At 47.6% G+C, this 26825-nt stretch overlaps 2 protein-coding genes across 3 annotated transcripts in view; one reads left to right on the top strand and one right to left on the bottom strand.

Moving 5' to 3' along the window:
- CFAP44 (cilia and flagella associated protein 44) overlaps nt 1–17200 on the top strand; it is a 108666-nt gene extending 91466 nt beyond the window's left edge. The window contains exons 29-35 of the mRNA XM_008146602.3: nt 1217–1327; nt 2589–2719; nt 4030–4146; nt 5759–5960; nt 10157–10317; nt 13328–13462; nt 16742–17200. Coding sequence (XP_008144824.2) covers nt 1217–1327; nt 2589–2719; nt 4030–4146; nt 5759–5960; nt 10157–10317; nt 13328–13462; nt 16742–16930 — 1046 coding nt within the window. The 3' untranslated portion in view covers nt 16931–17200. The remainder of the gene's footprint in view (nt 1–1216; nt 1328–2588; nt 2720–4029; nt 4147–5758; nt 5961–10156; nt 10318–13327; nt 13463–16741) is intronic.
- A 36-nt stretch (nt 17201–17236) lies between these two features.
- BOC (BOC cell adhesion associated, oncogene regulated) overlaps nt 17237–26825 on the bottom strand; it is a 73593-nt gene continuing 64004 nt past the window's right edge. For both annotated transcript variants that reach the window (XM_054713971.1, XM_054713969.1), the window contains exons 11-20: nt 26652–26762; nt 25965–26171; nt 25430–25611; nt 24942–25047; nt 24516–24638; nt 22089–22307; nt 21140–21375; nt 20856–20932; nt 20142–20335; nt 17237–19061 (exon numbers count right to left, since the gene is read on the bottom strand). In XM_054713971.1, coding sequence (XP_054569946.1) covers nt 18874–19061; nt 20142–20335; nt 20856–20932; nt 21140–21375; nt 22089–22307; nt 24516–24638; nt 24942–25047; nt 25430–25611; nt 25965–26171; nt 26652–26762 — 1643 coding nt within the window. In that variant the 3' untranslated portion in view covers nt 17237–18873. The remainder of the gene's footprint in view (nt 19062–20141; nt 20336–20855; nt 20933–21139; nt 21376–22088; nt 22308–24515; nt 24639–24941; nt 25048–25429; nt 25612–25964; nt 26172–26651; nt 26763–26825) is intronic.

Consider the following 26825-nt stretch of genomic DNA (forward strand, 5'->3'; position numbering starts at 1 on the left):
AAAATAAATTTAGCCCTGAAAAAAAAAAAAAAGAAAAAGAAAATGAGGCAGAGTTGGGTGGCAGAGGTCTATAACCCCTTATCCAGAACTCGAGGGGGTAGATGTGTTTTAGTATTCAAAATTTTTTATATTTTATAAAAGATATTAGAGGCCTGATGCACGAAATTTGTGCAAAGGCTCGGCCCCCACTGCCCCTGTGGCCACCTCTGCCTCTGCCTCTGCCCCCGCCTGCCAGGGCTTGGTCCGGAAGGACATCCGGTCTAATTAGCATATTACACTTTTATTATTATAGATTGTATATGACATTATTAAAGAAATCATTCATAACACTTGTTAAAGAACAATAAGGCAGACTTTATTTAGGGGGGACTACTATGATGGGATTTTGTAGAAAGGAAGAGAAATCAGTGCAACTTGGAGTACAAGGACAAGTGGAAATTTATAGCCAAGGAGCAGGGTGAGGGGTCAGTGGATGGAAAAGTAGTAAGAGGTAATCCTTTGCTAAACTGACCTAACCAGATTTTGGCTGAAGGAAGGCCACGGTGATAAGATATTGTGGGCAAGGAATAAGAAATTGGGTCAGATATCAAGGGTGGGGGACTTTTACTAAACTGATAGCAGGATTCTTCCTAAAACTGGACTAAATGGACCAAGGACAGAGCCCAAGGCCAAAGACTAGTCAGAAAGAGAACTCAGTAGGGGCTGACTCAAGTTTGGTTAAAGGAGAGTCTTTGTCAAGTAACCCCCAGCAGGGTTTGTGGCAGGTTCTCTAAATCAGACATCTCAGTCCTTCTGCATCAACACGTGAACGTTCACACTAAGTGGGTTAAAAAAGATTATACATAGCATTCCTTCAGTTCAGATGAGTTGTGGAAATCTTCTCTGCTTTGAGGGCACTGTGGTTTAGGAATTGTGGACCTGTGTAACCAACTGTGTGTTAGGTGGGTCCCAGCAGAGGCAATCTGACCGCTTGGCCTCAATCCTCTGTGACTCGATGGATTGAAATTAATTGCACAACCTTCTGCAGGCATTTGAGTTTGTGGTCTCTATGACTTTAGCCATTTTAAACTCTTCTGAAAATATTAAGTAATTCCCTGCTTTTTCTCTGCCATTTTCCTAGTGACTTACTCATTGAAAAATGCCTTATTTTTAAAATGTGGGATTTAGCTTAACACAGGAACTTCTGCTTATTGGCAATGTTTTACTCCCTCCCTAGAGGAAGATGAGGAGAGTGAGGAATCAAGTGAGGAGGAATCCAGCTTGGAGAGTGATGAAGATGAGTCTATATCTGAAGATGAGGTTTTTGATGATTCTATCTGCCCAACAAGTAAGTTGGATAAAACCAAGTGTTCTCTGTGAAGTGACTATGAATTGACCATACCAAGAAGGTCCCTTTTTTTTTTTCTTTTTCGTATTCTCAATTGTTTCTTTTTTTTTTTTTCTCAATTGTTTCATAATAGTATTTAAGGAAAGTGTGGCTTAAGGTATACAAAGTATAGTCTAATGAATACTTTGGGGGACTCTCTGGATGGTTGATTTTCTGTTTCTGTAGGCAGCCATATATGAGTGACAAATTAAATGATCTGCCGATGATCTAGGGTCATTAATTATGCAGCAAGTTTCATTTTATAGAGAAACAAAAGATTATTATATATATTTTTATGTTTTTGATTTTACAAAGGTCTCCCTTTTTTGACAAACCCATTCACATTTTCATATTTCAAATCTGTTTCGTAAGGGCAGTTTGTACCAGTTTCCTGGAGATGCGGGGCAATTTATATTCACTGGTGAAAACAGTCTGAAACATCCAGACCAATATTCCTACAGTTTCCATAGGTAAATGATTCAGTAGAAAAAGAATTTCTATTTGGTCTAAAATTTATTTTTCTAGTAATTTTATATAAATTATAAATCAAATTTTAAAGTTTAATTCCAAATAAATTTTAAATCTTGTTTTGATTTTGAAAATAAGAGTCTTCTTACAATCATAATCTTTATGAGTGGGAGAGAGCTAAAAAGTCTTGTACTGCACCTCGTTATTTTATACCAGGATTCAATGGCTTGGACAGTCCCACAGCTAGTTTAGTGGTAGAACTAGGGTTAGAACTAAGGTTCCTGAATGCCACTGTAGTACTCTATTATATTTTCACATTCTTTATCTGTTACCTGGTGGGTAAATGTGGCCGTTAGTGTCATATAGCGGAAATTGATATAGAGATACTGTACTTGAATCCCATTCTGCCACCTGTCAGCCATGTGCCCTCTCTGAGACTTAGGGTCCTCACCTATAAAATGAAAATAGTAGTTTCCGCCGTGCAGGGTCTATGAGCCTTGAATGAGATAACGTACGTAAAGGGCCTAGCACAAAGCCTGGCTCAGAGTACTGCTCTGAACATCAGTGCTAGTACCATCATTCCTATCATGGCTAGTATAGTTTCCACCTGGAATAATGGAGCCCCAAGTGTAATGAAACCTTGCTAGATAGACCCACAAATGGACATTAATAATTCTGAAGCTCCAAAGCACACACTTACACTAGAAATACGTTCTATAACAAATGGGGCTTCTCTTTCATTCTGTCTTTTCAGATTGCGATGTGGGTCTTTTTGAACTGGCGCTTCAACTTCGAGAGAAAAGGCTCGACATTGAGGAGGCCTTAGTTGAAGAGAAGAAAATTCTTGATAACCTCAAAAAGGAATATGATACATTGTCCAAAAAAGTATGCTTTGCCTTTTTCAGGTCTATTTATCACCCTCAGCATGCTACTCGTTCTCCCAGCTAGAACATTGCAGTTTCATAGCAATGACATAATGTAGGACTTTTCTGAAGAGAAGAGGCACTTCAAATGTTACATCCAGGATTTTTTTCCTTTCAGCACAGTTATGGTGGAGGGGGGGAAGGGGGCATTGGACTTTCTTTACCTAAATCATTGGTTCACAAACTTTTATGATTACATATTTCTATATGTAAAAAAAAATGTGTGGTGCTTATACCCACATAATAAATGTATATTTATATATAAGTTGTATTTATGAACTATTGTACAATATACAGTTGACTCTTAAACAGCACAGGTCCACTTATAACAGATTTTTTTTCCCAGCCCATTCCGTACCCCCAGGTTTGGCATCTGTAGATTCAACCAACCACTGATTGAAAACAGTATTCAGAATCCGTGGTTGGGAACCCATGGATGTGGAGGGCTGACTTAAGTTATACATGGATTTTCAACTGTGCAGGCTCGGTGCCCCTATCCCCCACCCCCACATTGTTCAGGGTCAGCTGTATTCTGTATAATATGAAACATTCATAAAAAGAGAAATTAAAAAGAGTAAGATAAAAGTAAATAGAAATAGAAACTCAGGTATTTTCTTTCTTCACTTTTTAACTCTCTGGGGGTGTGCATCTCATGTTGGAGACCAGTAAGCTAAACTTTTGGTATAATTATATTGATTAATTTCTCCCTTATCTGCTCATTTTCCCTCTTAGGCATCTTTCCTAAAGCAACATCACTTACCTTGATTGATATTCAGAAATATTTTTGATAGATTGCTTCTCCTCTTTCAAATAGGAAATGATTTGGGGAACGTTCAAGTTTTTAGGAGATGAAGATGTGCTTCAGAAATACTGTAGTTAGTAGTTTCCTCACTTAAAAGGCTTTTTTCTTTAACTTATTGAGCCCACTATAACCAAACAAGATTCAAACCATTCTGACAAAGACACTCTGTACTAAGAGAGCAGCTTTTCACGCAAAAGGAGAAGGGAGATGAGGACATGCCTTCTGAGCTCACACTCACCAGACCTCTACGCTCTGGGGTCACAGGAGTGATGGAAAAAGTGGTGTAGGTTATGACTTGGGATGAACATACCATACATTTCTGGGCTGCAAACTGGGATCACCCATTTCATCCCAGCCCAGCAAAGCAGATCCTGCTCATGCTTCTCCTTCTTCCAAGATGCCCTCATTTACCACCTCGGGTATGTGTTTGCTGAATCTTGTCAACATTTCACTCATGGGGCCTCCCACAGGTCAAAATTGTGGCGACTAATCTGAACGCAGCAGAGGAGGACCTGGAGGCTTATCAACGAGAGAAGCAGCAGCAGCTGAATGAAATTCTGGTTGTGATTCCGCTCAAGCTCCACCAGGTGAGGGGCCCAGAGAGGTTGCCCCCTCTGTCTGAGCAGAACCACCCCACCCAGGCCTTTCCACAGGGTCATTGGTGGGGAGAAGAGCAGTCCCTTGCCGAGAATTCTCCCTGTAGAATGACATGCCAGTCACACCAAAACACGTGCGTTTCCCGGCGGCCTGCTGTTCAGCTGTGGAAGTTGAATCATTTCAGGTCTGGAGAATGGCGAGCCTGGGACTTAGAAGTGGAATGGCTTGGCAGGTGAAATCTTGGATCTTGCACACGTATCACTTTCACACAATCTTTAAATAGACATGAAGTAATAATGCAAGAATGATCTTCACTTAATCTCTACTCATTAATGACAAAGTCAAGATAAAAGGGAAATATTCTTTTCCCCCATTTTGTGTTCATCTCCACACTACACTTGAATTATAATAAAAGTGAGAGAAAAGGCTCGTCATACTATATTTTGTCAGGTAAAGAGAGAATGCAGTACTTTGGAAGAAAAACCCAGGATCAGCCTTATGTATACACTAGAGGCCCGGTGCACAAAATTTGTGCATGGGGGGTAGGGGTGGGTGGTCCCCTTAGCCCAGTCTGCACCCTCTTGCAATCTGGGACTGCTGGCTTCTAACCGCTTGCCTGCCTGCATGATCACCCCTAACTGCCTCTGCTTTGCCTGCTGGTCTGATTGCCCCTAACTGCCTCCCTGCTGGCCTGATCGCCCCTACCTTGCCCCCCTGCCAGCCTGATCGCCACTACCTTGCCCCCCTGCCAGACTGATCGCCCCTAACCACCTCTGCCTCGGCCCCCAGCCTAAGCTGCAGTCTGGCCTCCCTCTGCCGGAGGTGACCTGGCCGATCAGGGGAAGGCACCACCCCCATCACCCTGCTGCTGCTGCCACTGGCGGCCCCATGGCTGTCTGAGCCTCAGGCAGCCTCTGTGGCTTTGTCCGGAAGGATGTCCAGATGGTCATCTGGAAGACATCCGCCCTAATTAGCATATTACCCTTTATTAGTATAGATGCGTCTGCGTTGCATGCTGTTGAGTTGGCTCTGACCCCGGGTGACCCTATGAATGAGGATGTCCGCAGTGTCCTGTCCTCAGAGCCCTGCTCAGCTCCTGTAGACTCGTGCCTGTGGCTTCCTTTATGGAGTCAATCCATCTCATATTTTCTCTTCCTCTTTTCCTGCTGCCTTCTATTTTCCCAGCATTATTGTCTTTTCCTGACTTCTCGTGATATGCCCTAACTAGGACCATTTCAGTTTTGTCATTTTTGCCTTCAGCGATGTTTCGGGTGTAATTTTCTCTGTGTAACCTGACACAAACTGAGTCAGCTGTCTGTAGCAATTTGCCTAATATGCCATCCCTGAATGTTTGTCCCATGATTGTGCAGTAGACATCAGCCATGATCTGAGTGGGCAGATCTGCTGTCCCGGAGGGATATAATGTGCTTATTCTCTGCAGGCAACCTCCTGCTTTCACCTTCCTTAGCGGTGAGAAGAACACCAGGCCAATGGACAATGACCTAAACAAGGAACAGAAGGAACTGCTTCCCCTGTGCTCTCTGTGACTGCACATTTAGTTTGGTCTTTGCTTTGATTTTTGTCTGGTTTTGTTTTTTTCAGATAGAGCATGTGGTATTTGGGGAAATACCTACTGACCTTTCTGGAACGCTGGTCTTTTCTAACCACTCCTTGAGTCGGCTCCAAGGGCGCATCATGCAGCTCCAGGAGGAGAACTCCAAGCAGCAGAAACTCAACAAAGAGTGGCGGGAGAGACGGAAGCAGCTTATTCGGGAAAAGAGAGAGATGGCAAAAACTATACACAGTGAGTACCTAAGCCCACGAACACCTGGTAATATTGACTGATACGCAATATTTATTGATAAGAGGGAACTCTCAAGTGACTGTCTCCAACTTTGAAAACAGTAAGTGACTAAAGAATTAAGAGGGAACAAAAGCACCTTCTTATCTTCCTACTTATCATCTCTCCCACCAATCAGTGATCACTGTCCTACTTTAAAGGGATACACCTTTTATCATAGAAATGATTTCTCTGAATTATAAAAGGGTTTATGTACAGTGAAATATAGAATAACACAATAATAACCCACGTACCACTAGCAAGCTTAAGAAACTTTTATGCTATCCCTTTCCGCAGGATCCAGTACCAGGCGCGTACACATGAATGTGCGTGTGTCCACACACAATATGTGAAACTACTCTGTATACTTTTTAACTGTGATACTATATTATTCATATAATTTTGCAGTTCACTGTATGAAACCAGGTTTTTAGAGTTATCCATATTGCTACAACAGTTGTTCATTTTAACTGCTATTACAGCGATTTGCAACTGGTGGTGCCGCAAGAATTTCTAAAACATGCAGTCCCTGACTGTTTAATCAGGGCACGTACCTCTTCACCCTTAGGTTGCCAAATAAAAAAATGACAACAGCCAACACAACAATAGCCGTCCCATGTGAATGAATCAAAATTATACCTATTTTTTGGTCAGATCGGCAAAAAATATAAGATTTTTTGGTGTGCCGTAGAAATTCAATAATCAGTTTATGTGTACCACGGGATGAAAAAGGTTGAAAATCACTGTGCTATTATAATAATCCATTGTAGGGCTGTAAAATAACTTATTTCTTCAGTCTCCCGTTGATATTTAAGGTATTTCTAATTTTTTATCATTACAAGGCAGTGTTTCAGTAAATCTTCTTGTATATGTCTCCGTGTCTTCTGTGTGTGTGTGTGTGTGTGTGTGTGTGTGTGTGTGTGTGTGTGTGTGTGAGAAGGTGAATCCCAGGTTGGGGCCCCTGGGTAACAGAGGGATATGTACATTTTCAGCTCTCTTCAATGTTGCCACATTGCCCTCCAAAGTGGTTGTACTATTTTAGCTCCCCAGCAGTGAGTGACAATTGCCCAGACTTCATATTCTCATCAGTGTTTGATACAATCAGGCTTTGATACTTTTGCCAACCTGGTGGATGTTAAATTGTCTTTCATTGTGGTTTTTATTCACAGTTCCTTGATTCTGGCGAAGTTGAACAATTTCACATACATCTATTTGTGTTTCCTTTTCTGTAACTTGCCTGTTATGTCCGTTACCCATCTTTAACTTCTTTTTTCATCATTTTCTTACTAATTTTAGGGAGTTCTTTCTATATCCTTTATTTGTCCATTAAATGCACTTCAAATCTCTTCTCATTTGTGGCTTGCCTTTTACTTTGTTTAGTGTATCTTTTGGGGATATAGATATTTTAAATCTTAATATAGTTAATTTCATCTATTAATTTGGGCTTTGTGCATTGTGTGTGTGTCTGTATTGTTTAAGAAATCCTTTTCTGCCCAGGTGGTGTGGCTCAGTGGTTGAGTGTTGACTCATGAACCAGGAGGTCATGGTTCAATTCCCAGTCAGGGCATATGCCCAGGATGTGGGCTCAATCCCCTGTGGGAGGCAGCTGATCAATGATTCTCTCATCATTGATGTTTCTGTCTTCTCAACCTCCCTTCCCTTCTCAAATCAATAAAAACATTTTTTTTAAAAAAAGAAATCCTTTTCTGTTTTGAGGTCTTAAAGATTTTTTTATAGTTTCCTCTTTAAGTAGTATTCTTAACATTTGCATTTTTAATCCATCTGGAACTGGATAGTATAAGATGCAGTATAAAGATTATTATATTTTAAAAACTTTGGTAATATTCAATATATGGAATCTATGTGTAAGTGATTAAGTATTTCAGCTTTAATAAAAATAATATTACTGTAGCATCTACCTTAATACCACAGAACTGTACACTTTAAAATGTATCATTTAAATCATTTTTTTGTCATGTGTGTTTTGCTACAATTAAATAGATTTTTTAAAGAAAAATTGAAAAAGTAAACCAAAAAAGGGAGAATATAGTGCTCAGCTAGTCCAGGTTGCTTGGATTTGTAGAGGCCATTTTCCCCAGTGCTGGTGCCTCTGCCCTCCCGGGGGCTGGAGTATAAAATTTAAAAAGTCCATGTTAGTGCTCCATGTTTGCATAACACTTATTTGGGACACAGAGGTCTCTCGGGTGTAAGCCTTGAGGTACTCGTGTTTCTCACGTGCTTCACATTCCTTTGGCTTCTGTAGCCCATGAATGCTGTTTATATTTGGAAGTACTATTGATCAAACCCAGGAATAAACAAATACAAAAATGAGGAAGCTTCTTTCAATTTGGGTAAACCAAGTTTGGGAAAATGTGTGAAGAAAATGAAATGAAGTATCACACTTTTGGAGTGTTAGTTAAAATAAAATAAAACATAGTTCCGTGGGGTGGGAGTTTTATTCAGTGACGTTTAGTTTCTCTCACCTCCAGGCCATTTTCTGAAAGCAAGTTGTGAATTTGGTTAAAGACTGATATCCTAATTCTGAGTATGAAACTAGAGTGAGTTCCTTTCCTGTAACCAGTGATGAGAGACCCCACAGTTGGTATGTGGCGGCCCCCTCCCTTCCAGGGAAGGAGAGGAGAAAGAGTCTGGGGCATGAGGCTTCCTTTATTCCAAGGAGGGCACAGCTCACAGACATGGGGAAGGTGGGTGGCGAATGTTCCAGAAGCCTTGATGTCCCCAGTGAGAATCAGCTGGTCTGATGGAGTCAGAAGGGCATTAGGCTGGCTCCACAGGGGTGTGGCAAGGACCAGAGTCCATGTTATAGTGCATCGCCATGGGAGAGGTTACCCTCTCAGATGGGGCTAGCTGGAGGGGAGCCAAGGGGCAGCCATAGGCCAGCCACACTGGGCAAATAGTTTAACCCTTCCATTTGCATCACTGGTTGTCATGGCCACCGCATCACACACATGGATGGTGTCCCTCCTCACACAGAACAGAAATAAGTAGCCCTCCCTGGTCTTAGTGCCAAATGGCAGCCTCGCCACTTACACTGTGACAACTCAACCATAGCAATGACACCTGAAGACAGTTTCCGCACTACCACAGAACTGCATCACGTCACACCCCAGGGCCTTCAGGCTTCACCTGAAGATGGGCTGTGACTGAGAAGCTCTCGTTACGAGATTACATTTCTTCAGGCGCTCAGAACCCACAGATGGATTTTGCCCAGGTGTCCCAGCATTCTCACACGGGGGAAAGACATTAAACACAAGTGAAATACACTACAGGTCAGCTGGAGATAGTCAGTAAAAAGACACACCGAAAAGGACTGGGAAAGCCAGCGTGAGGTCCCCAGGAGGATGGAAAGAGCTCTCTGCAAAGGTGACGTGCCTGGTACGGTGTGGCTTTTCCCCGGCTGGAGGACCAGCACCTGCTGCTAGTTACACCTTCAGAGCCGAGTGTATCGGACGTGTCTTCCACGGGTCTCCCACTCGCTTTCAGAAAATGGGCTGGACAGAGTGAAGCAGGTGGCTGTTTGGGAAACAGCCTTCCAGGCTGTGGGATGATGGCAGCAAGCCTGGCATATGTGAGATGCAAAGGAGTAATCAACGAGCGAGATGTGAGGAAGGAGGTGGGAGAGCCAACATGGGCAGGGAGGGTAGACCATGCAGGGCCTGTGAAACACCTCCAGACTTCCATTTTTGCTCGGAGTAAGACGGAAACTTTTGTTAAATGCCTGCTCTATTCTTAACACTGATGCTATAGAGATCAATAACAAAAGGCTTACAAATGGCAGTGTTTATAATCTAGTTGGAGTCCATCAGCCGTCTGAGGAGGGGCAGGTCAGGTTGCGTAAGCCAGTGGGGAAGACGAGTCTGTTGAACCCGGACCTCCTGGTTTATAGGTTGACCTTCAACCACTGAGCCCCACCAGCTGGGCTTACACAAGGTCTTGAAGTAGATGAACAGATAATGCAGGAATGGGCATTTTAAGTGAAGAAAGTAGCCACTGAAAAGTTACAGAGGAGAAACCAACTGGTAACAACGTTTTCCATCTTCTTATGAAACCCCTTCCCGGGGATGTTCTTGTTACTGGTGGTGTTCACTTGGTGACAGTGGGAGTGGTTCAGCAGCCTGGGAGTGACCGTCTTCTTTCAGAAATGGAGGAAACAGTCCGCGACCTGATGATCAGCAAGTTCGGCCGCGTGATAGACCTCGCAGCTCTTCAGACACTTTCTGTGAATACCACACTTGAGGAGCTCAGGATCAAGAAACTGCGAAAGGAGCTGACGAATGCCAGGGAAATAAAGCAGTGGGAGGTAAGGACGGAGGGCACCTGACCTACTTCGGTTCAGTCTAGGTGGAGGCAAGGAGTCCTGGAGCGCTGTATGCGGTTCCTGCGAAGCATCTGTACAGCTGGAGGCGGGTCTGTGAGCCCCCCTTCCCCATCCCACCCCTCCTCTGGGAACTTCTGATCTTTTTTTTTTTTTAAATATATTTTATTGATTTTTTACAGAGAGGAAGGGAGAGGGATAGAGAGTTAGAAACATCGATGAGAGAGAAACATCAATCAGCTGCCTCCTGCACACCTCCTACTGGGGATGTGCCCGCAACCAAGGTACATGCCCTTGACCGGAATCGAACCTGGGACCCTTCAGACCGCAGGCCAATGCTCTATCCACTGAGCCAAACCGGTTAGGGCGATCTTTTTTTTTTTTATGTTTTGGAAATAATTTTAAGTCAGTAGGAAGATGCTTATGATCTAATGCAGGATAAAAAATTATATATATCATATTATCTTAATATGTAAGCTTATATTATAGCTACATAGTAATATATACATATATATTTAAAAATATGCTGAAATATTACCAATATTATCTTTGACTCTTTTTGGTTATGGTTGCTTGATATTTTCTTCATTTGTCCTTGTATTTTCAAGCTCATTATAATAGACTAGAGGCCTGGTGCACGAATTCATGCACATTGAAAGGATATTGATTAGAAGAAATATTTTAGAGGCCGGGGAGGGACCACCGGAGATTGGCTCCAGGGCGTGTCCGGCCCATCTTGCCCGGTCCCGATTGGGGCCCACTGGGGCCGGGGAGGGACTGTGGAAGGGCTCCAGGGCACGTCCAGCCTGTCTCACCCAGTCCCGTTTGGGGCCGTCTCGCCCAGTCCCCATCAGGGCAATTGGGGCCAGCCGGCCGGGAAGGGACTGCAGGAGGGCTTCAGAGTGTGTCTGGCCCATCTTGCCCAGTCCCCGTTGGCCAGACCCCAGCAGCAAGCTAACCTACTGGTTGGAGTGCCTTCCTCGTGATGATCAGTGTGCGTCATAGCCACTGGTCGAGCGGTCAACTGAAACGATCGGCCACTCGGTCAGACACTTAGCATATTAGACATATATATATATGAATTCCTTTTATGGTCAGGAAAAAAAGGACATTTAAAAAAATGAAATTTAGGAAGGATTACCTGGGTTTTCAATAGTCAGAATAAGGTTGTTAATAAATTAGAACTTGAAAGTTATTCAGAACAAATTATTGATCTCTAATATTCTTTTAAGGCCTGTGTTTTAGACATGTGGTAAGCATTTATGTCTTCTAATTCTCATGTTTGGAGGCAAAAACCTATCAATAATATGTAATTTGAATTGATTGTAACCTCTTGTTTCAGTAGTTTCAAAGCTCTTCTTTGATAGAAATGGACCCATGAACAGGATTTGTCCTTACAGAATAGGTGGGAGATGGCGTGTTGCATTAACTCTCAGACTAAGCTTTTCCATAGTCATCTTGGGTCCCAAGAAAGTCCCTCAACCTTTCTTTGTCTCGGGTTCCTCTTATAAAATGAGGGGTTAGACATAGTGGCTTCTATGGTCACTTTCAGCTCCAATGACCTGTGATTTTTATCTTGTCTCTGAGGCAATATCTCTGTTTAGTTCCAATGATTTGTACTCTGTTCCAGGAAATGAAGCCACTGAGGCCGAGGGCCTTAACAGTGTATGCACAGTTTGTGTCCTTGCTTACTGGATTTCATTCAAAGTTCTGAAAAGTTTAAACCACAAATTAATATATTACACTGTTAAAATAAGAAAATGCAAACCTGAAGAAAAATATGTATAAGTGTAACTTTGGCCTGGCCAGCATGGCTCAGTGGTTGAGCCAATGTTCAACCTATGCACCAGGAGGTCACGGTTCGATTCCTGGTCAGCACATATGCCTGGGTTGTGGGCTCGATCCCCAGTGGGAGCACCTGACCTTAAGCCTATCTCAGCTTCCTTACCATTCACTTAGTTGGAGGGACTAGTCTAGCTTGGGATGAAGGCACCAGCAGCGGCATTTGGGGTCCAGGGTGCATGTAAATATGATGGCAAAATGGCATGATTACAGAAAGGCTTCATTTTGAGGTCAACATTCATGTATAAATGCTCTAACAGTGTTAGAAACGAAACGGCTGTACTCCGAGGATCCTAATTGTGTTATTCTATATAGCGTTTACATGCTGTTACAATCTGGGAATTATTCAACTCTGAGTAACAAATTTTATAACAAGAGGTGGGTGGACTAGTTAGCTGGCAGGGCCTTAGGAGAGGTCCATGCCTATGTCATTCCGGGAACATGAGGTGAGGCGGTGCCCGGGTACAGCCCGATTCAAGGAGAGGAGCTTTTATGGCGATTTCCTAGCCCACAAGTCATTGACTTCTTCAGTTACTGTCGCATCTCATCAGTAGATAGGGGAGGTGGGGAGGTTCCCAGTGCTCTCTTGTCTCAGCCTCTTTTTATCCAAGATGTGCCTCTGTGCTGTAACGAAGTAAATGGCTTAGGTGCTCGTGTGGTGGGACTGGTCTCCAGGAGGGGAGTGCTGGACAGGATATGTGCAATCTAAAATAATTTATTGGAGCAGTAAGAGAACAAAGGAAAGCCACTAGCAGATGTATGGCCATTCAGGGTCTTGGGGGATCCTGGGCCAAGACGGGGGAAAGAGCATCTGCAAGTTTTCTGCTTAAATTATTGTTCTCCCTTTTAACTAGTTAATGCCAGCACTCAGTCTGCATGCTAATTCATTCCTCAGCAATGGAGTGATATTGATGTCTGTCTTATCTTGTCTACTTTTGTCTTTGATCATACCTACAGTCTACTTATCTTTTCTGTAATCAGACTAGACCCCATGAAGTTGCTTCTGGCTGCGTTTTCATACTGACTTCTGATTATATTTTTTCCATGTGCACATCACTTCGTTTGCCTGATGGCTTTGATCAAATCTGCACATTCATTTTTCTCTATTTCCTCTCATTCATGTCATCCATTCTGCATCTTCCTGCCCTGGTAGGAAAAGATTGCGCAAGTGCGCTGGGAACTGATGATGAAGACGAAAGAACACACCAAAAAGCTCCACCAGATGAATGATCTGTGTATTGAAAAGAAGAAGCTTGATTCTCGGTTGAACACGCTCCAGAACCAGCAGGTATGCTGCTCTCCTTCAGACCCTCTGTTGCGCGGGGAAGTTCTGTAGTGGTAGCGTTCATGGGAATCTCAGTGCTGGCATTTCAGCAAACCTTGATCTTACTAGTAGACTGCTTCTCGCCTCAGCCCGGTCCCTGAGAACAACGATGTGACACTGGTCCCATCACAGGGAGCCTGAGGAACTAGCTTCATCGAGTGCAACTTGGGGCCATGAACTTACATAAATGCTAATCTATGGGGTTTGCCTTGGCCCTGGAGAGATAAGGCTATATAGGTATAAATAATACTAATATTCTACCCGAATTTGGTGTCTAACATCCATTTCCAATATCTGCTCCTTCCATTTGACCTAAAGTGGGTGTCTTGACTCGTGGGCTCTCACATGTTGCCTCACTAAAGCACTTGTTCCTTCTTAGGGTTTTCAACTGGCTCTTTATAATATTTATTGAGCCTAACACAGTGTACCTTAATGTGTGATGGATACTACTTATTTAATAAAATTCACCCTTCAAGTCTTGCCCTCCAGGGACCCAACACATATTCTGAACTATAGCTCATATTCTTACAATAGGTTTTGCAAAACTGCCTATTGTTTCTCTTTAAGCACCTGAAAGTGGTCTCAGCCAGGAGTTCTCAAAGTATGTCCCCTGAAGAAAGCATCAGCATTACCTGGGAGATTGTTAGAAATAATCCAGATCTACTGAGTCAGAAGCTGGGGGGCTGGGGAAGTCATGGCATCAAACCACATTAACAAGCCTTCCAGGTGACTCTGATGCATGCTTGAGTTTAAGATCTCTGGTCTAAGTCCAAGTCCAAAAGGAGGAAAGAATATGGTTAATCCACGGAGAACGAATAGGAGGATTTGGAAAGCTTGTAAGTGGACATTAGATATGAGAGGAGGCTTAGAATCAGAATACAGAGGGCCCTTTATCCACTAAGGAGTTTTTGAGTAGAGAATCAAGGCAGTGTTCGAGGGGGTTGATGCCCAAATAAAATCACAGAGTAAGCACTCAGTAAACATTTGTTGACTTGATGTGCTTTGACAAGTGCAGATACACTGGGAAGAGTTGGAGGTAGGAGATCAGCTGGATGGGAAAATTAATAGTGTATGTCTTTACAGAGTGTATCTTTACAGTATATCTTTACACGTGCAGTCTCTTTACATAGGACAGTGGTCGGCAAACTGCGGCTCGTGAGCCGCGGTTTGCCGCTCTGTTAACTAATGAGTTTGCCGACCACTGACCTAGACTCTCGATTCCAATAATTACAGGCTGTTGTTGTTCCTTGTGATTAAGCCCCTAACCAGTGGTCGGCAAACTCATTAGTCAACAGAGCGGCAAACTGCGGTTTGCGAGCCGCATGTGGCTCGCGAGCCGCAGTTTGCCGACCACTGACGTAGGCTCATTTAATCTTCAAAACACTACTTCCCAAAGCTCAGAGTGGTCAGTAACTTGCTTAAGCTCTCAGAGCTAACGCACAGGAAGTGAGTTTTTAAAACGAGGTCTGTCTACCTCCAAAGCTGACTTGATCTTCTTACAACAGTAGAGGCATGAATCGGGATGCAGATGGTGAGAAGCTAGTGTCAAAAGAAATTTCCAAGTAAGAGTAGTAAAAAACTTTTTAGATATGGTGAGGAGAATGAGGGAAAATTAAGGTGCCTTTAAAATGACATGACTGCCTGGAATGACTGGTGCTTTGGTATAAACATTCAGCTGCCGATAACCAAAAGCCCCATTGAAAGTAGCTTAAACAAATAGGGCTCATTTTTTTTTTTTTTTTTTCACTGAACAAGAAGTCTAGAGGTGACTTAAGGGGTTTGATTTAGTGGATCTGTGATATCAGGGGCCAGTGTCTCTCTGATTCTCTGAAGTTCTCCTCAGAGTCACAAAACAGCTGCATCAGGTCTATGTTTCGCATCCACATGCCAGCCCCTTCTGTGCCTTCATAAGAAAGCACCAGTTTTCTGCTTATATTCACTCAGCCAACCCTAGCTGGAGGAGAAACTGGGTAATGTTAGTGTTTAGCTTTCACAGCCTCTAAAGCGAAGGCAGGCAAGAGAGAAGCTATTGGGTAATGATAACCCCTATTTGCTAGGAAGGTCTGCCATCGTAAGTGAGGGTAATGGACAAATCATGGGCTTTTGGCTTTAGGTAACTGGATTGTGGCCCTGCTTCCGGTCCTTAATAATATAATCACTTGGGCCAGTTCATGCATCGCTGCCCCAGTTTCTGTAAAACTAGAACACCACGATCGAATTCACAGAGTTGTTGTGAGGATGAAATGAAGCACCTGGCAGAGAGTACATACCAGCTGGGTGGCAATGTTCTGCCCTTTAGCTCATGTTCAAATTTTATTGAGCATCTACTTAGGTAACAAGTTCTAGGGCGAGTGCTGGGTACAGTGGTGAGATACAGGATCTCCCAAGAAATATATCAAACATTTAGGTGGAACCATAACAAATTTCCACTTTTAGGTTAAAAAGTGGTCAAATGTCAGACATTTTAAATGGTGCACTCTGATGATTCCAATGACACAGGGTGGCTGTTTTGATAGAACACAGAGCAGGAGACCCTAGCCTAGTCCATGGGGCAAAGAAGGCCTCCTTGAAAGTGAGGTCTGGAGTGTGAGCAGGAGTTGGCTGGACGGGGGATGAAACCAGATAAGGACATACAGATGATTTTTGGTTGTTGTTAATCCTCCCCTGAGGATATTTTTCCATTGATTTTTAGAGAGAGTGGAAAGGAGGGGGAGAGAAACATGAATGTGAGAGACACACATCCACGTGAGAGAAACACATTGATTGGTCGCCTCCCGCACTGGCCCCGACCAGGGCCAGGAATCGAGCCTGCATCCGAGGTTAAGTGCCCTTGACCAGAATCGAACCCAGGGTCCTTCAGTCTGCAGGGCAATGCTTTATCCATTGAGCCAAACTAGCTAGGGCAGGACATAGAGATGATTTTCTTTTTGGGAAGTAAAATATGACTCTGAGCTGTATAAAAAACGGAGGCACCTTGTCTTTTGTGATTCCAGTGATAAGCCCTCTAAGGTATGAGTGGTGGCTTACCCATCTAAAGGATACTTGCATTTTAAGAGTTGTTTGTTAGTGCAAAGGAACACATTTCTAACGGTGGGATTTCAGTGGAAGAATGAAGGCCCCTTAAAGGAAGGAGCAATGGCTGTTTAAATGGACCAAGGCAGGCACTCCCAACCAATATATAAAAACAGATGTTTTTCACATCCAAAATGATGCTTCAAGTAAGGAGATGATTTCTTTCAACAGGGCAATGCCTTCCAGGGCCCTCGGAAAGCAGATATTGTGGCACGAGAGAAGGTCACTCAATTGATCCGACTCCAGGCGGAAAGGATTTTGGCCTTAAAGCAGGAGATTTCTATTTTGCGTACGAAAGGTGGCATTATCCTCCCACCCATTAAGTTCCCATCGGAGCGGAGAACCGATGAAGCCTCTTAAGTTTACTTTTTTTTCTCTTCTCAAATCCACCCAAGATTTCTGACATAAAATTCCCCAGAAGTTGTCTCCTGAAACAATTCTGTTATTTTAAAGTAAAGGTATCTAAAAGTCTAAAACGAGACCCAGCCATGTAGTACCCAACCTGTTATTGAGCTGAGCCATTTCAGATTGGTTTGGAGCCAACTGGATTGAATATGAAGTCTCAGAAGGCTGTGTCTCATACTAAGAAAGCATCTTTCATATGTTTCGTTTTAGGAAATTTGTGTTTGTGGTTTTATCTGAACTTTTAGCCATTGGCAAGAAAGGCTAGCAGGGAGAGTGTTAGCTGGTCCCCTTTTTGTTGCTGTGTAAAGCCAGTGGGCTAGAAGGTGCATTGCAGCCTGGATCTGAGGGCCCCAGGAATTAGCTAAAGGAAGACCGGGAGCGTTAGCCCAGGCCCTCACCCAGGTTGTGTCTGAAGTCACATCTTATTTCTCTTACCTGTTCTACTTCTCCTTTCCTATCATTTGCATGTTGCTTATAGTCCTTCACTTTCTTTCTTGAAATATTTTTAAAATACTGCTTTTCTGAAAATCGTGTTGCATCTTGATGAGTTTTTCCAATTTAGCCTTGGCTGGATAAAGGAGGTAGCAATCCATCTACCAGCTGGCATGCTACTTCTTCTGGCCAGCAGAGGGAGCACTTGTTCTAGACCACCATCCGTCCTGGGGCTTTCCTACCATCTTGCTCATCAAATTCCTGACAAGTGTGAGAAGCCAGGGTTCGGCAAGATGCCTCTTAATGAGATTGCGTGTCTCAAGTGGCATTTCATCTGTAACTCAACTCTACTGAGATTGAGAAGAGACCTTGCAAACTTCGGCCTCCATCTAGTCCCGGGTGTAAGGATCTTGTGGATGGGCAGCAAGCAGTAAGTAAATGCGGATTTTAAACAAGCGGCGAGTCAGCTCCTCTGGCACTGTTGGTGGATCCTTGGAAAGAAGGGAAGTGAATTTATCAGGCACTGCATGTGTAGCATAGCCCTTAACTAAATACTTGGTCTTCAGCACACACAGACCTCTACAGATATGATTAGTTTCATTCCTTGACCTGACCTGAGTTTTCCCTTCAGCCCAGTCAGGAAGAGAACTGACTCTGCTTCTCCTTGCCTCCTGTACTCTGTCTCCCTCTTGGACTCAGCAGTTACTCACACATTCCACGTTAATAAAAGCAACAACCGACATTCTGGATTTACAGACAAAAACATTAGAAACATCTATCTTTTCCAGATCTCATCTCTTGATCTGAGAACATCACAAGTGGGTATTTTCTTTTCTACAAAGACTGAATCCAAACATCTAAGGAAAACGCTGACTCACGCATGACTAAGCTGAAGGTTACAGGGAAGACTAAACATTTATTTAGAAGTTACAGTGTTTGTTTTTACAGAGCTATGTTGCCGCAGATTATTGATTCTGGAAGGGTTGTTAATGCTTATAGTGCTGTACACATCGAGTCTGTTCTCACGGGCCTCTCCTGGAGACCTGGCCCTTGGCACCAGAGCTGGCCGTCTTCACAGGTGTCCGCAGCCTGTGCGCCCCTGGCCTCTGTGTTACCCGCGTGCTGCTCACGCACAGTGAGCGGGAGTCTTCCCTGGGGCAGCTGCTCTGGGGGCCTCTGCAGCCTCCCGGGCAGGGGCAGAGGTTCTGGACCGCCTCCTCAGTCTGGGTGCTGGCCAGTCCGTGTTCCTCTTTCCTGGTTTACTCCTGGTATGTGGTGGCTTCTTTAACCTCTCACATCTCCAAGGGTAGGAGTCCCTATGTCTTTCCAGAATTATAAAAACACATATACATTTATTTACAAGTGCATAAATATATAAATATGGCTATTATAGAAAAATAAATACCAATTTCCTCTGTCTCTTTAAAAACGATAATATATAGTCTTTCTGGGATACTGGCTTCTGCCTAAATGATGGGGGGTGGTGTCTCAAAAGATATGTGCACTGGTGGGCTGGGGGAGAGCTGCCTCCCAGGCTCCTGTCCTCTGTGGGTCCCCGGGGGATGCTGGGGGCACCACTCTCCTCCACCCATTTGGCAAGTGTCAGGACTGTCCACTTCTTCAACCGGTGCCAGGCCCAAGCAGCACGGGGGCCCTGCGGGGAGAGAGAATGGAAACATTAACATCCTGACTGGCCAGGAAGCGGCGCTTGGAGGCACTGGTCACACTCGTCCAAAAGGAGAGAGAAACCTACAGCCATGACAAGGCGATTTCTGGTCATGATCACCCCACACACAGTCCATTCCCCCAGGGGAGGCCATCCAGTGTCAGAGGCGCTGGGCCCGGCTCTAGGAGGCGAGTTCCATCTCCCAGAGGCAGAGCTGAGGGTCTGCACGAGGACCTACATCCACACCATGGAGGCTAAGAAACACGACCCAAGCCTCTGCAGCAATCCGGCACCCCCCAAGAATCCACTGATTTCCAAGACACTGGCACAGGGAAGACAGAGGGGGGGCTGGTGTGCACTGGGCCCACGGAGCAAAGTTCTGTGGAAGCACAGAGCGTTCCGATGGATGTGAGAACTTGGCTCCCTAATGACTGATGTAACCTTAGTCCTTAATTAAGAGACAAGACCCAACAAAGCAAGGTATTTTGGAGTGATTAGAGAACGCCTCTTATTCTGAGAGACAGTAGGAATTTGTGAATGGCCTTAATGCAGAGACCAAAAAATGTCCTTCTCTGAAACGGGATGGTGTCCTTTCCCTTAGCCTTTGAGGACGAGGCTTGTGATGGTGGAGAAGGACCCGACCAGTAGGCCCCTGCACATCTGCTAGGCCCGTGGTCGGCAAACTGCAGCTCGAGAGCCACATGCGGCTCTTTGGCCCCCTTGAGTGTGGCTCTTCCACAAAAATACCACGGCCTGGGAGAGTCTATTTTGAAGAAGTGGCGTTAGAAGAAGTTTAAGTTTAAAAAATTTGGCTCTCAAAAGAAATTTCAATCGTTGTCCTGTTGATATTTGGCTCTGCTGACTAATGAGTTTGCCGACCACTGGGCTAGGCCTTCGGGCAGAAGGGAGGGCGGCCAGCCCCTTTCCTTCCTCGTCTCTCCCTCCCAAGCACCACCTTCAACGACTTCTCCCCAGCCCCCTCCTCCTCCACGCCACTCCTGGGTTGTGGATTCCTACCTCCTGTTATCTCCAGCCTCTTTAATTTCCTGCCCTGCCCCTGGCACGAACCTGGGTGAAAAAGAGGGTCCCATGTCGCTTCCAGCCCAGGATTCTGGGGCCCACTCCTCATCCCGGACTGGCCGGCTGGGGCAGGCTGCTCCTGGAGGGGGTGGCAGTCCTGGTGGGCCTGCAGCCGCTGGTGCGCTGAGGCATCAGGCAGTGTGTACAGGAAGGAGACCTCGTCCGGGCGGGCCTTGGCTCCCCTGCGTGCACAAGACCGAACGGGAGGTGAGGTATGGGCAGGGTGGGCCCACGTCCCCACCGCCCGGCTGCCTCCCTGTCTGAGAGCACCAGAGGGGGCAGGGCTCAGACGGGCAGGGACGGCTCCCTTATGAACACTGAGAGGTGCCACACCATTTCCACGGGGAATTCTAGTCTCTCTCCATTGTATTCCATGCAAGTCCTAAGTGTGTTAGAAAATGTGGAGTCGGGGGCGTCTGGGCAAAGCCAGCAGTGCCTGGCTCCGCAGCCTGCCGGGTGGGGGCAGATTCTGAGAGGCCCACCCAGGCTCCAGAGCAGAAAGGCCGTGGTAGCTGCAAACACAACCCCTCAGTGGTGGGGAGAGGCGAGTGGAGCAGGCTGTCAGATCAGATGCGGGGACCCCTTAGTCTAGAAGAAATGAGGAGCATGGAGGATTCTGCGAAGCTGGCGCCACCTCTCAGTGGCCGGTGCTGAGTCTGAGGGCCTAAAGGGAGAGAGCTCCCGGAGACGGCGGCCTGTTACCTGGGAGGCGGGGCACCGTGGACGCCGTGGCCATCGCCAGGAGCCGGCTGCCTCCGGAGGCGGTCGGTGTCGTCCTGCTGCTCAAAGGGAAGGGGAATGGCAAGGTCATGTGGGGGTCCAGGCCAGGTTCCCGTTCATCCTCCAGCAGGCTGAGCCGTTCCTGACTAAGGAACGGTTCCAAGCCGCAGCCCAGGCCTCGAGGCTGGAGAGAGGAAGCCTCAGGGGGCGCCCAACCTCCCCTCCAGGGTGGCCCGCACCTGCTCGCCCACACCCAGGACGGTCACCTGCGGCCGCTCCCCGGGGCAGTGCTGCGGAGGTCTCATGCCCGGGTGGCCCGTGGCAGTCGCGGGGCAGCCCCTGTTGACATGCCCCCCGTTGGCACAGGCCCGTCCATTGGTGCCGCTGAGGTAGGGCTGCCCGTGGGCTCGGTGGCCGGGAAGTCCTCCCAGCGGCACCATCGTGTACTGGCAGGAGGAGGACAGCAAGGTACTCCGAGGAAAACCCAGGTCTGTTGTATGTTCTGGAAGGAAGAAGGGCAGAGATCTGCTGAGGCCACGGGGGCCTGGGCAGCTGGAAAAAGTCCCACGGGAACCTCAGGAAACTCCTGACCACGGGGTCGGGGCAGGGAGGCAGGGAGCTGGCACCGCCCTCGAGATGAGAATATTCTCCCTCGCAAGCTTCTTCCTGCTCCCCATTGCTCCCTAACAGCTAGACTTCCTCTGCCGGGCAGATGAGGGCGAGGAGATACAGGGGCAAGTGTTCAGGAGGAGGAAGGGGTGAGCGAACACACAAGGAGCAATAGTGAGGGGAGGCAAGCTGGACCAGGTGTGCTGCGTAGGGTAGCGGGGAGTGCAGGGCAGGCCTGGACCCAGAGCAGAGGCAGGAAACGTTGGGAGGGGAGAGGTGGGTAAGTGCGAACCCAGTCAGAGCAGCAGCTTTGGGTGTGAAAGGGAGTTGGAGCCAGATGAGTGCTGAGCCCCTGAGATGCAGAAGGGCCAACTCCCCCTCTTCACACTCTCCTCCACCTGCCAGGGTCCGAGAGCTGAGAGGAGGGGCTCCGTCCTGGGGTGTTCTGTGACTCTCCCTGAGCCCTCTGGGGACCCAGGAGCTTGCGCCCCAGTGACTGGGAAGCAGGCACCTCTGATCCTGCCCTGGGGAGAGGCCTCCTTGGAGGGCGGGGCCCTCTCCCTCCCTAGGCTCCTCCCCTGGTGTGGGGCAGGGCCGCTCGCTCACTCTGCTTGGACCAGGCCCTCCACAAGCAGAAGGGGATGAAGGCGACGATGATGAGGACGATGGAGCCCAGGACGACCCCGACAATCAGGTAGGGCAGGTCGCTGGAGCGCGCCACCATGGCCCCCGTGCCCACCGGCCGCTCCATGGTCTCGGGGGGCGGCGGCTGAGGTGGAGCCAGAGTTGGGGGTGGGAGTCCGCCAGGCTGACCAGACTTCCGAGCTGCAATTGTGAACAAAACTCCCATCAGCATCTATTTCTCTGACATTTCTTTCCCAACAAACAACAAATATCCCAATCCCATGGGTGTGGGCCTTGAAACCCTTTATTGGATGAGTGTGGTGTCCCAGCTCAGCAGGACCTTGGCATCTAACGTGAAACTTGGTATTACTGAGATCTGAACCTTGTGTTTCAAAACACAACCAGAGGTTTGTGAGCCAAGCCCGGAGCCAGGCTGGGTGCTGTGGGCAGCAGCGTGTGGGGGTTTCCTGAAAGAGGAGCTGGGGAACTTCAGGAAGAAAGTGTAAGAAATGCATGAAACCAGCAGAAGAACTGGGAAAGGAAGAATTCACCCATGGACTTGCTCTTCCTGGCAGGGTAAGGGATGCGGAGGACTAGGCATGAGCCCGAGCCGCAGAGCAGGATAGGTGTGTTGGGTGGGACTCCCTGGGGCAGCCAGTATCTGGGAAACGCTGATTCCAAGGTATCAAGGTACGATGGTGAACTCCTCAGGGTTTGCTATCAAGGTGCATCTGACATTGTTAACCCCCTTCTCAGCCGTCCCCTGGCCTTTCTGATACTGTAGCCTTCTGCTATCCCCGGCCTCTGACGGCCGCTCCTCATCTCTCCTCCCGCACTCTCCTTTCTGGCTTCTCCTCAGACCCCGGGGGTTCTTCCTGGTCCCTGTCGGTCGGCACTCTCTGTGTGCTCTCATCTGTGCCCATGATTGCAGCCTAATGACACTTCCTCAGAAAAGAGAGCCAAACCCATCCCCTCTCTTCACCTGTACTCCACACCCTGTTCTCGCCCCTCGGCCCGTTCCTGCATCGTCACCAGTGACCCCTCTCAGCAAACAAATGCAACAATGGCCCCCCTACAGCCCACAGGGCCGTCTCCCCTCCTTCCAGGCCCATGTACTGTAACCACCTGGAGGTCCTTGCAGGCTTGTCCAGTCCCCTAGGCCGCCCCCTCCTCAGCCACCCAGGATGCAATCCTTCCAGAAGGCCGGCATGAAACCCTTGTGAGGGCTCTGTTCTTTGCCCTGGGCATTCTGATACAGGACCTTTGGCCATGGCTGTATCTGCCCCTCACTGCACTGTACACCACAGGAGAGGGCAGGCAGTGCACACTGCAGGCGCTCTGTATTTGCTAAGTGATGGGAAGCAGTGCACAGCTGGAGAGAGAGGTTGCCAACGAAGGGAAATGGGTTTTCTTGTCTCTAGTCTATTCCTTGGTGATCTCCTGAGTTTGTTCTTTGCAATACACCTGCTTTATACACTTTGAGTATTTGCAAAAAGGAGACAGTATTTATCCATGTGACCAATGTGAAAATAAATTCTTATGATGTGAATATGTTTAACATCCTATCTAATAATAGACAAATATGCAAATTGACCACACCTTCGCTACACCAAAGCCACGCCCACCAGCCAATCAGGACGAGTATGCAAATTACCCCAACAAAGATGGTGGCTAATTTGCATATCAAGACAGCATTGAAAGAAGCCAAGAGCTGCAGAAGGGAGTAAAGCTTTGAAGAAGCAAGCAAGCCAGGGGGAGGAGAAGGGAGGAACAGAGGCAGGGCCGGGGGCAAAGGGAAAAGCAGGCGGGCTGGCAGAGAAGGTGAGGCGGGCGACAAGGGAGGAGCGGAGGCGGGGCCGAGGGAGAAGGGAAAAGCAGGCGGGCTGGCAGAGAAGGCGGGGCGGGCGAAAATGGAGGAGCAGAGGCGGGGTAGAGTGCAGCAGGAAATCCTATTGCAGGATTTTTCCTGCAACGGGAACGCTAGCGTTTTAATAAAGAGAAAGAGACTGGGCTTGTAATTGGACAAACATGGCTCAAAGTGTGCTCTACTGCTAACTGTCTGCATGACCTTTGTCAAGGTATATCATTTCCTTTCCTGTCTCATGGGGTTGTAGTTAATTAAGTAAATCAACCAATGTTAGCATCAAATGTTATCATAGGAATGAAGTGCTTACAGAAAGTTTCCAACCTAAGAGTGGGTTCCACTCCATGAGTTCATGTATGAGTGAGTTCCCAGGTTCCTGTAGCCCTCATGTAGCAAGTCATCTGTACTTAATATGAGGCGCAAGCAAATGAAAGGTCAAGAATGACCAAGTTTAGGGGTACCTGGAAAATAAGGAGTCTTCCTGGGGAAGAGACACCCGGCAAAGCACACGGAACAGAGGCGGGCAGAGAACCCACAGACCTCACCTTTGGTTTCACAGATCATCACGTTGCTGAACTCACTCTCGCCACCCTCATTAAAGCACTGCATCTTAATGTCATAGGAGGTCTCCGGCTGCAGGTGGTTGATGGAGTGCCAATATCTATCCCCTGGGAGAGAGAATCAGTCACACCTGGGGACGTGGATCTGGTTTGCCTGGTCTCCACGGGCAGTCAGACTCAGGGCTGGGTGGTGGGGCTGCTGCCATGAACGGCCCCATCACCTCTTGTCCCATCACCATGGGAAGGAACCATGTGGGTTTATGAACTCGATGACCCCAAGTGTGTCATGAAAGAGACAATGATATGGGGCACAGATGCGGTGTGTCACAGCAGCCCAGGTTTTACACCTTCACCAACACCAAGACCCCCGTGCCAACAGAGGAAACCAAATCACACAAAAGTGTTTCTCACCTTCCACCATATCCTTCTTGTAGTCACTGTCATTGTCACTGTCCGTGGGCCGGTAATAGATGTAGAAGCCATGGATTGGGGTGTTGTTGTTACTTGCTGGGATGTACTTAGGGAATGGAGAAGAAACACGTTGACAGGGGAACAGAGGGATTACCAGTGTGGCCATGGGGAACGGGAATTTCCCTCAGCCTAGAGTTCAAAATTCACGGGGGGAACCCTGGCAGACATTTCTGATGACATCCCCAAAGCTCTCTGGGGAATACTGTATTCAGCCCAGAGGTCCCCCAGCCTTTGGAGACAAGAGACAAACTGCCATTTCCCCAAGGAGTTAAGTCCCCTCTGAGCCTACCTGGGTGGGGATGACGACAGACGGACAGACACACTTAAGGGAGGTCGCTTAGAGGAAAGGCTGGGGAAGACAAGTGGTTCCTTCTTGCCCAACACGAGCTCAGCCCATCTCCCCGTGCAGTCTATGCAAGGCCACGTACCATCCACTTGAGCATGATGGTGGTCTCATTGACGGCGTCGGTGAAGGTGATGTACGGGCCCGCCACGGGCCGCTCGTAGAGGCGGCCGCTGTAGCCCGACACCACGTACGGCTGGGAGGGGGCGCTGGGCTCGCTCTCCCCCAGCATGTTCAGAGCCCGGACTCGGAACTTGTAGGAGGTGCCTGGTGAGAGAGAGACTCACTGATGCCAGGAGCTGGGAAACACCTTCTGACTTCTTCACAGCTCGTTCAGGCCCTGGACAGGGGGGCGGGGATGGGGGGTCTTCTGGGCAGACCTTCCCCAAAAGCAAACCCCAAAGGACTCATGAGGCTTCCCACCCTCATCAGAAAGGGAGAGAGAGGGCTTGTGGAACTGAGGTACCATTGAGAGCATCCATGGGAGCCTAGAGGTGGGTGGAGGATGAGCAGCGAGAACCCCCACAGCTCCCGTTCTCCTCTTGGTGGCCAGGGGGCAGTGCCGGGGGAAGGATGGGGGGATGCGGACAGGAACAGTAGGTCAGTGGCCAGGCCCCTACCTTTCTCTAGGCCCGTGATCTCCACTGAAAGCCTGGACGGAGGGATGGCGCTGGTGGCTAGAATCCAGTCCCCCACTTTCTTCAGCTTCTTGTACTCCACACGGAAGGACTGGATCGGGAAGCCACCATTCCCACGGGGAATCCAGGTCACAAACACCGATGTCTCCGAGGCCATGGAGATAGTGGGCCTGTCTGGAGCTTCTGGGGCTGAGGGAAACCATCCACGAGGGAGGGAGGAAGCAGGAGAAAGACACGGTGAGAAGATGGTCGTGTTGCAACCTGACTTGGCCTCTTCCTGATAGGAACCTGTTCCTCCCCACAGCCTCCCCCCGGTGGCTACACTGGGTCTCCTGGGGTCACCTGGATGGGTCACCTAGGGGCCTTCTCCAAGGAGGAGCCCGTGGGCTAAGACTCCTGAAAAGCCATCCTTCTGCCGGGTCAGAGTGTGGAGGAGCCAAAGGCCACCTCCTCTCCCCTCCACTGCCTCTGCACCCACAGGGCCAGCAACCCCAGTACTGGACTCCGGGGTTTTATCTGAAAGGTTTCAATCTGTACTTCTTCATTGTGGGGAGATGCCAGGAAGAACCAAGAGCCCATTCGTCCTTCAGCAGTGAGCCTGAGGCTGTGGACCTGGTTCCGGTTATGAGCACGCATCACGCCTACCCCTGGGGGCTGCTGGGGGCTTACGGGAGAGGCGGCCGTGGTCTGGCTGGCTGCTGCTCTGGGGGCTGGCTCCAGGGTCATCTCTCTGGATCTGCTGCTCCTTGCTGGCCATGATTTCAGGTTTGGGCCGCCGTCCTGGGTAGAAACGGGTTGAGCTCAGCCAGGGAGGGAGCACGAGGTATTAGGTCTCCCTCTCCA

This window comes from Eptesicus fuscus, chromosome 3 (genome assembly GCF_027574615.1).
Source record: "Eptesicus fuscus isolate TK198812 chromosome 3, DD_ASM_mEF_20220401, whole genome shotgun sequence".
In the NCBI taxonomy this organism is placed as follows: Eukaryota; Metazoa; Chordata; class Mammalia; order Chiroptera; family Vespertilionidae; genus Eptesicus; species Eptesicus fuscus.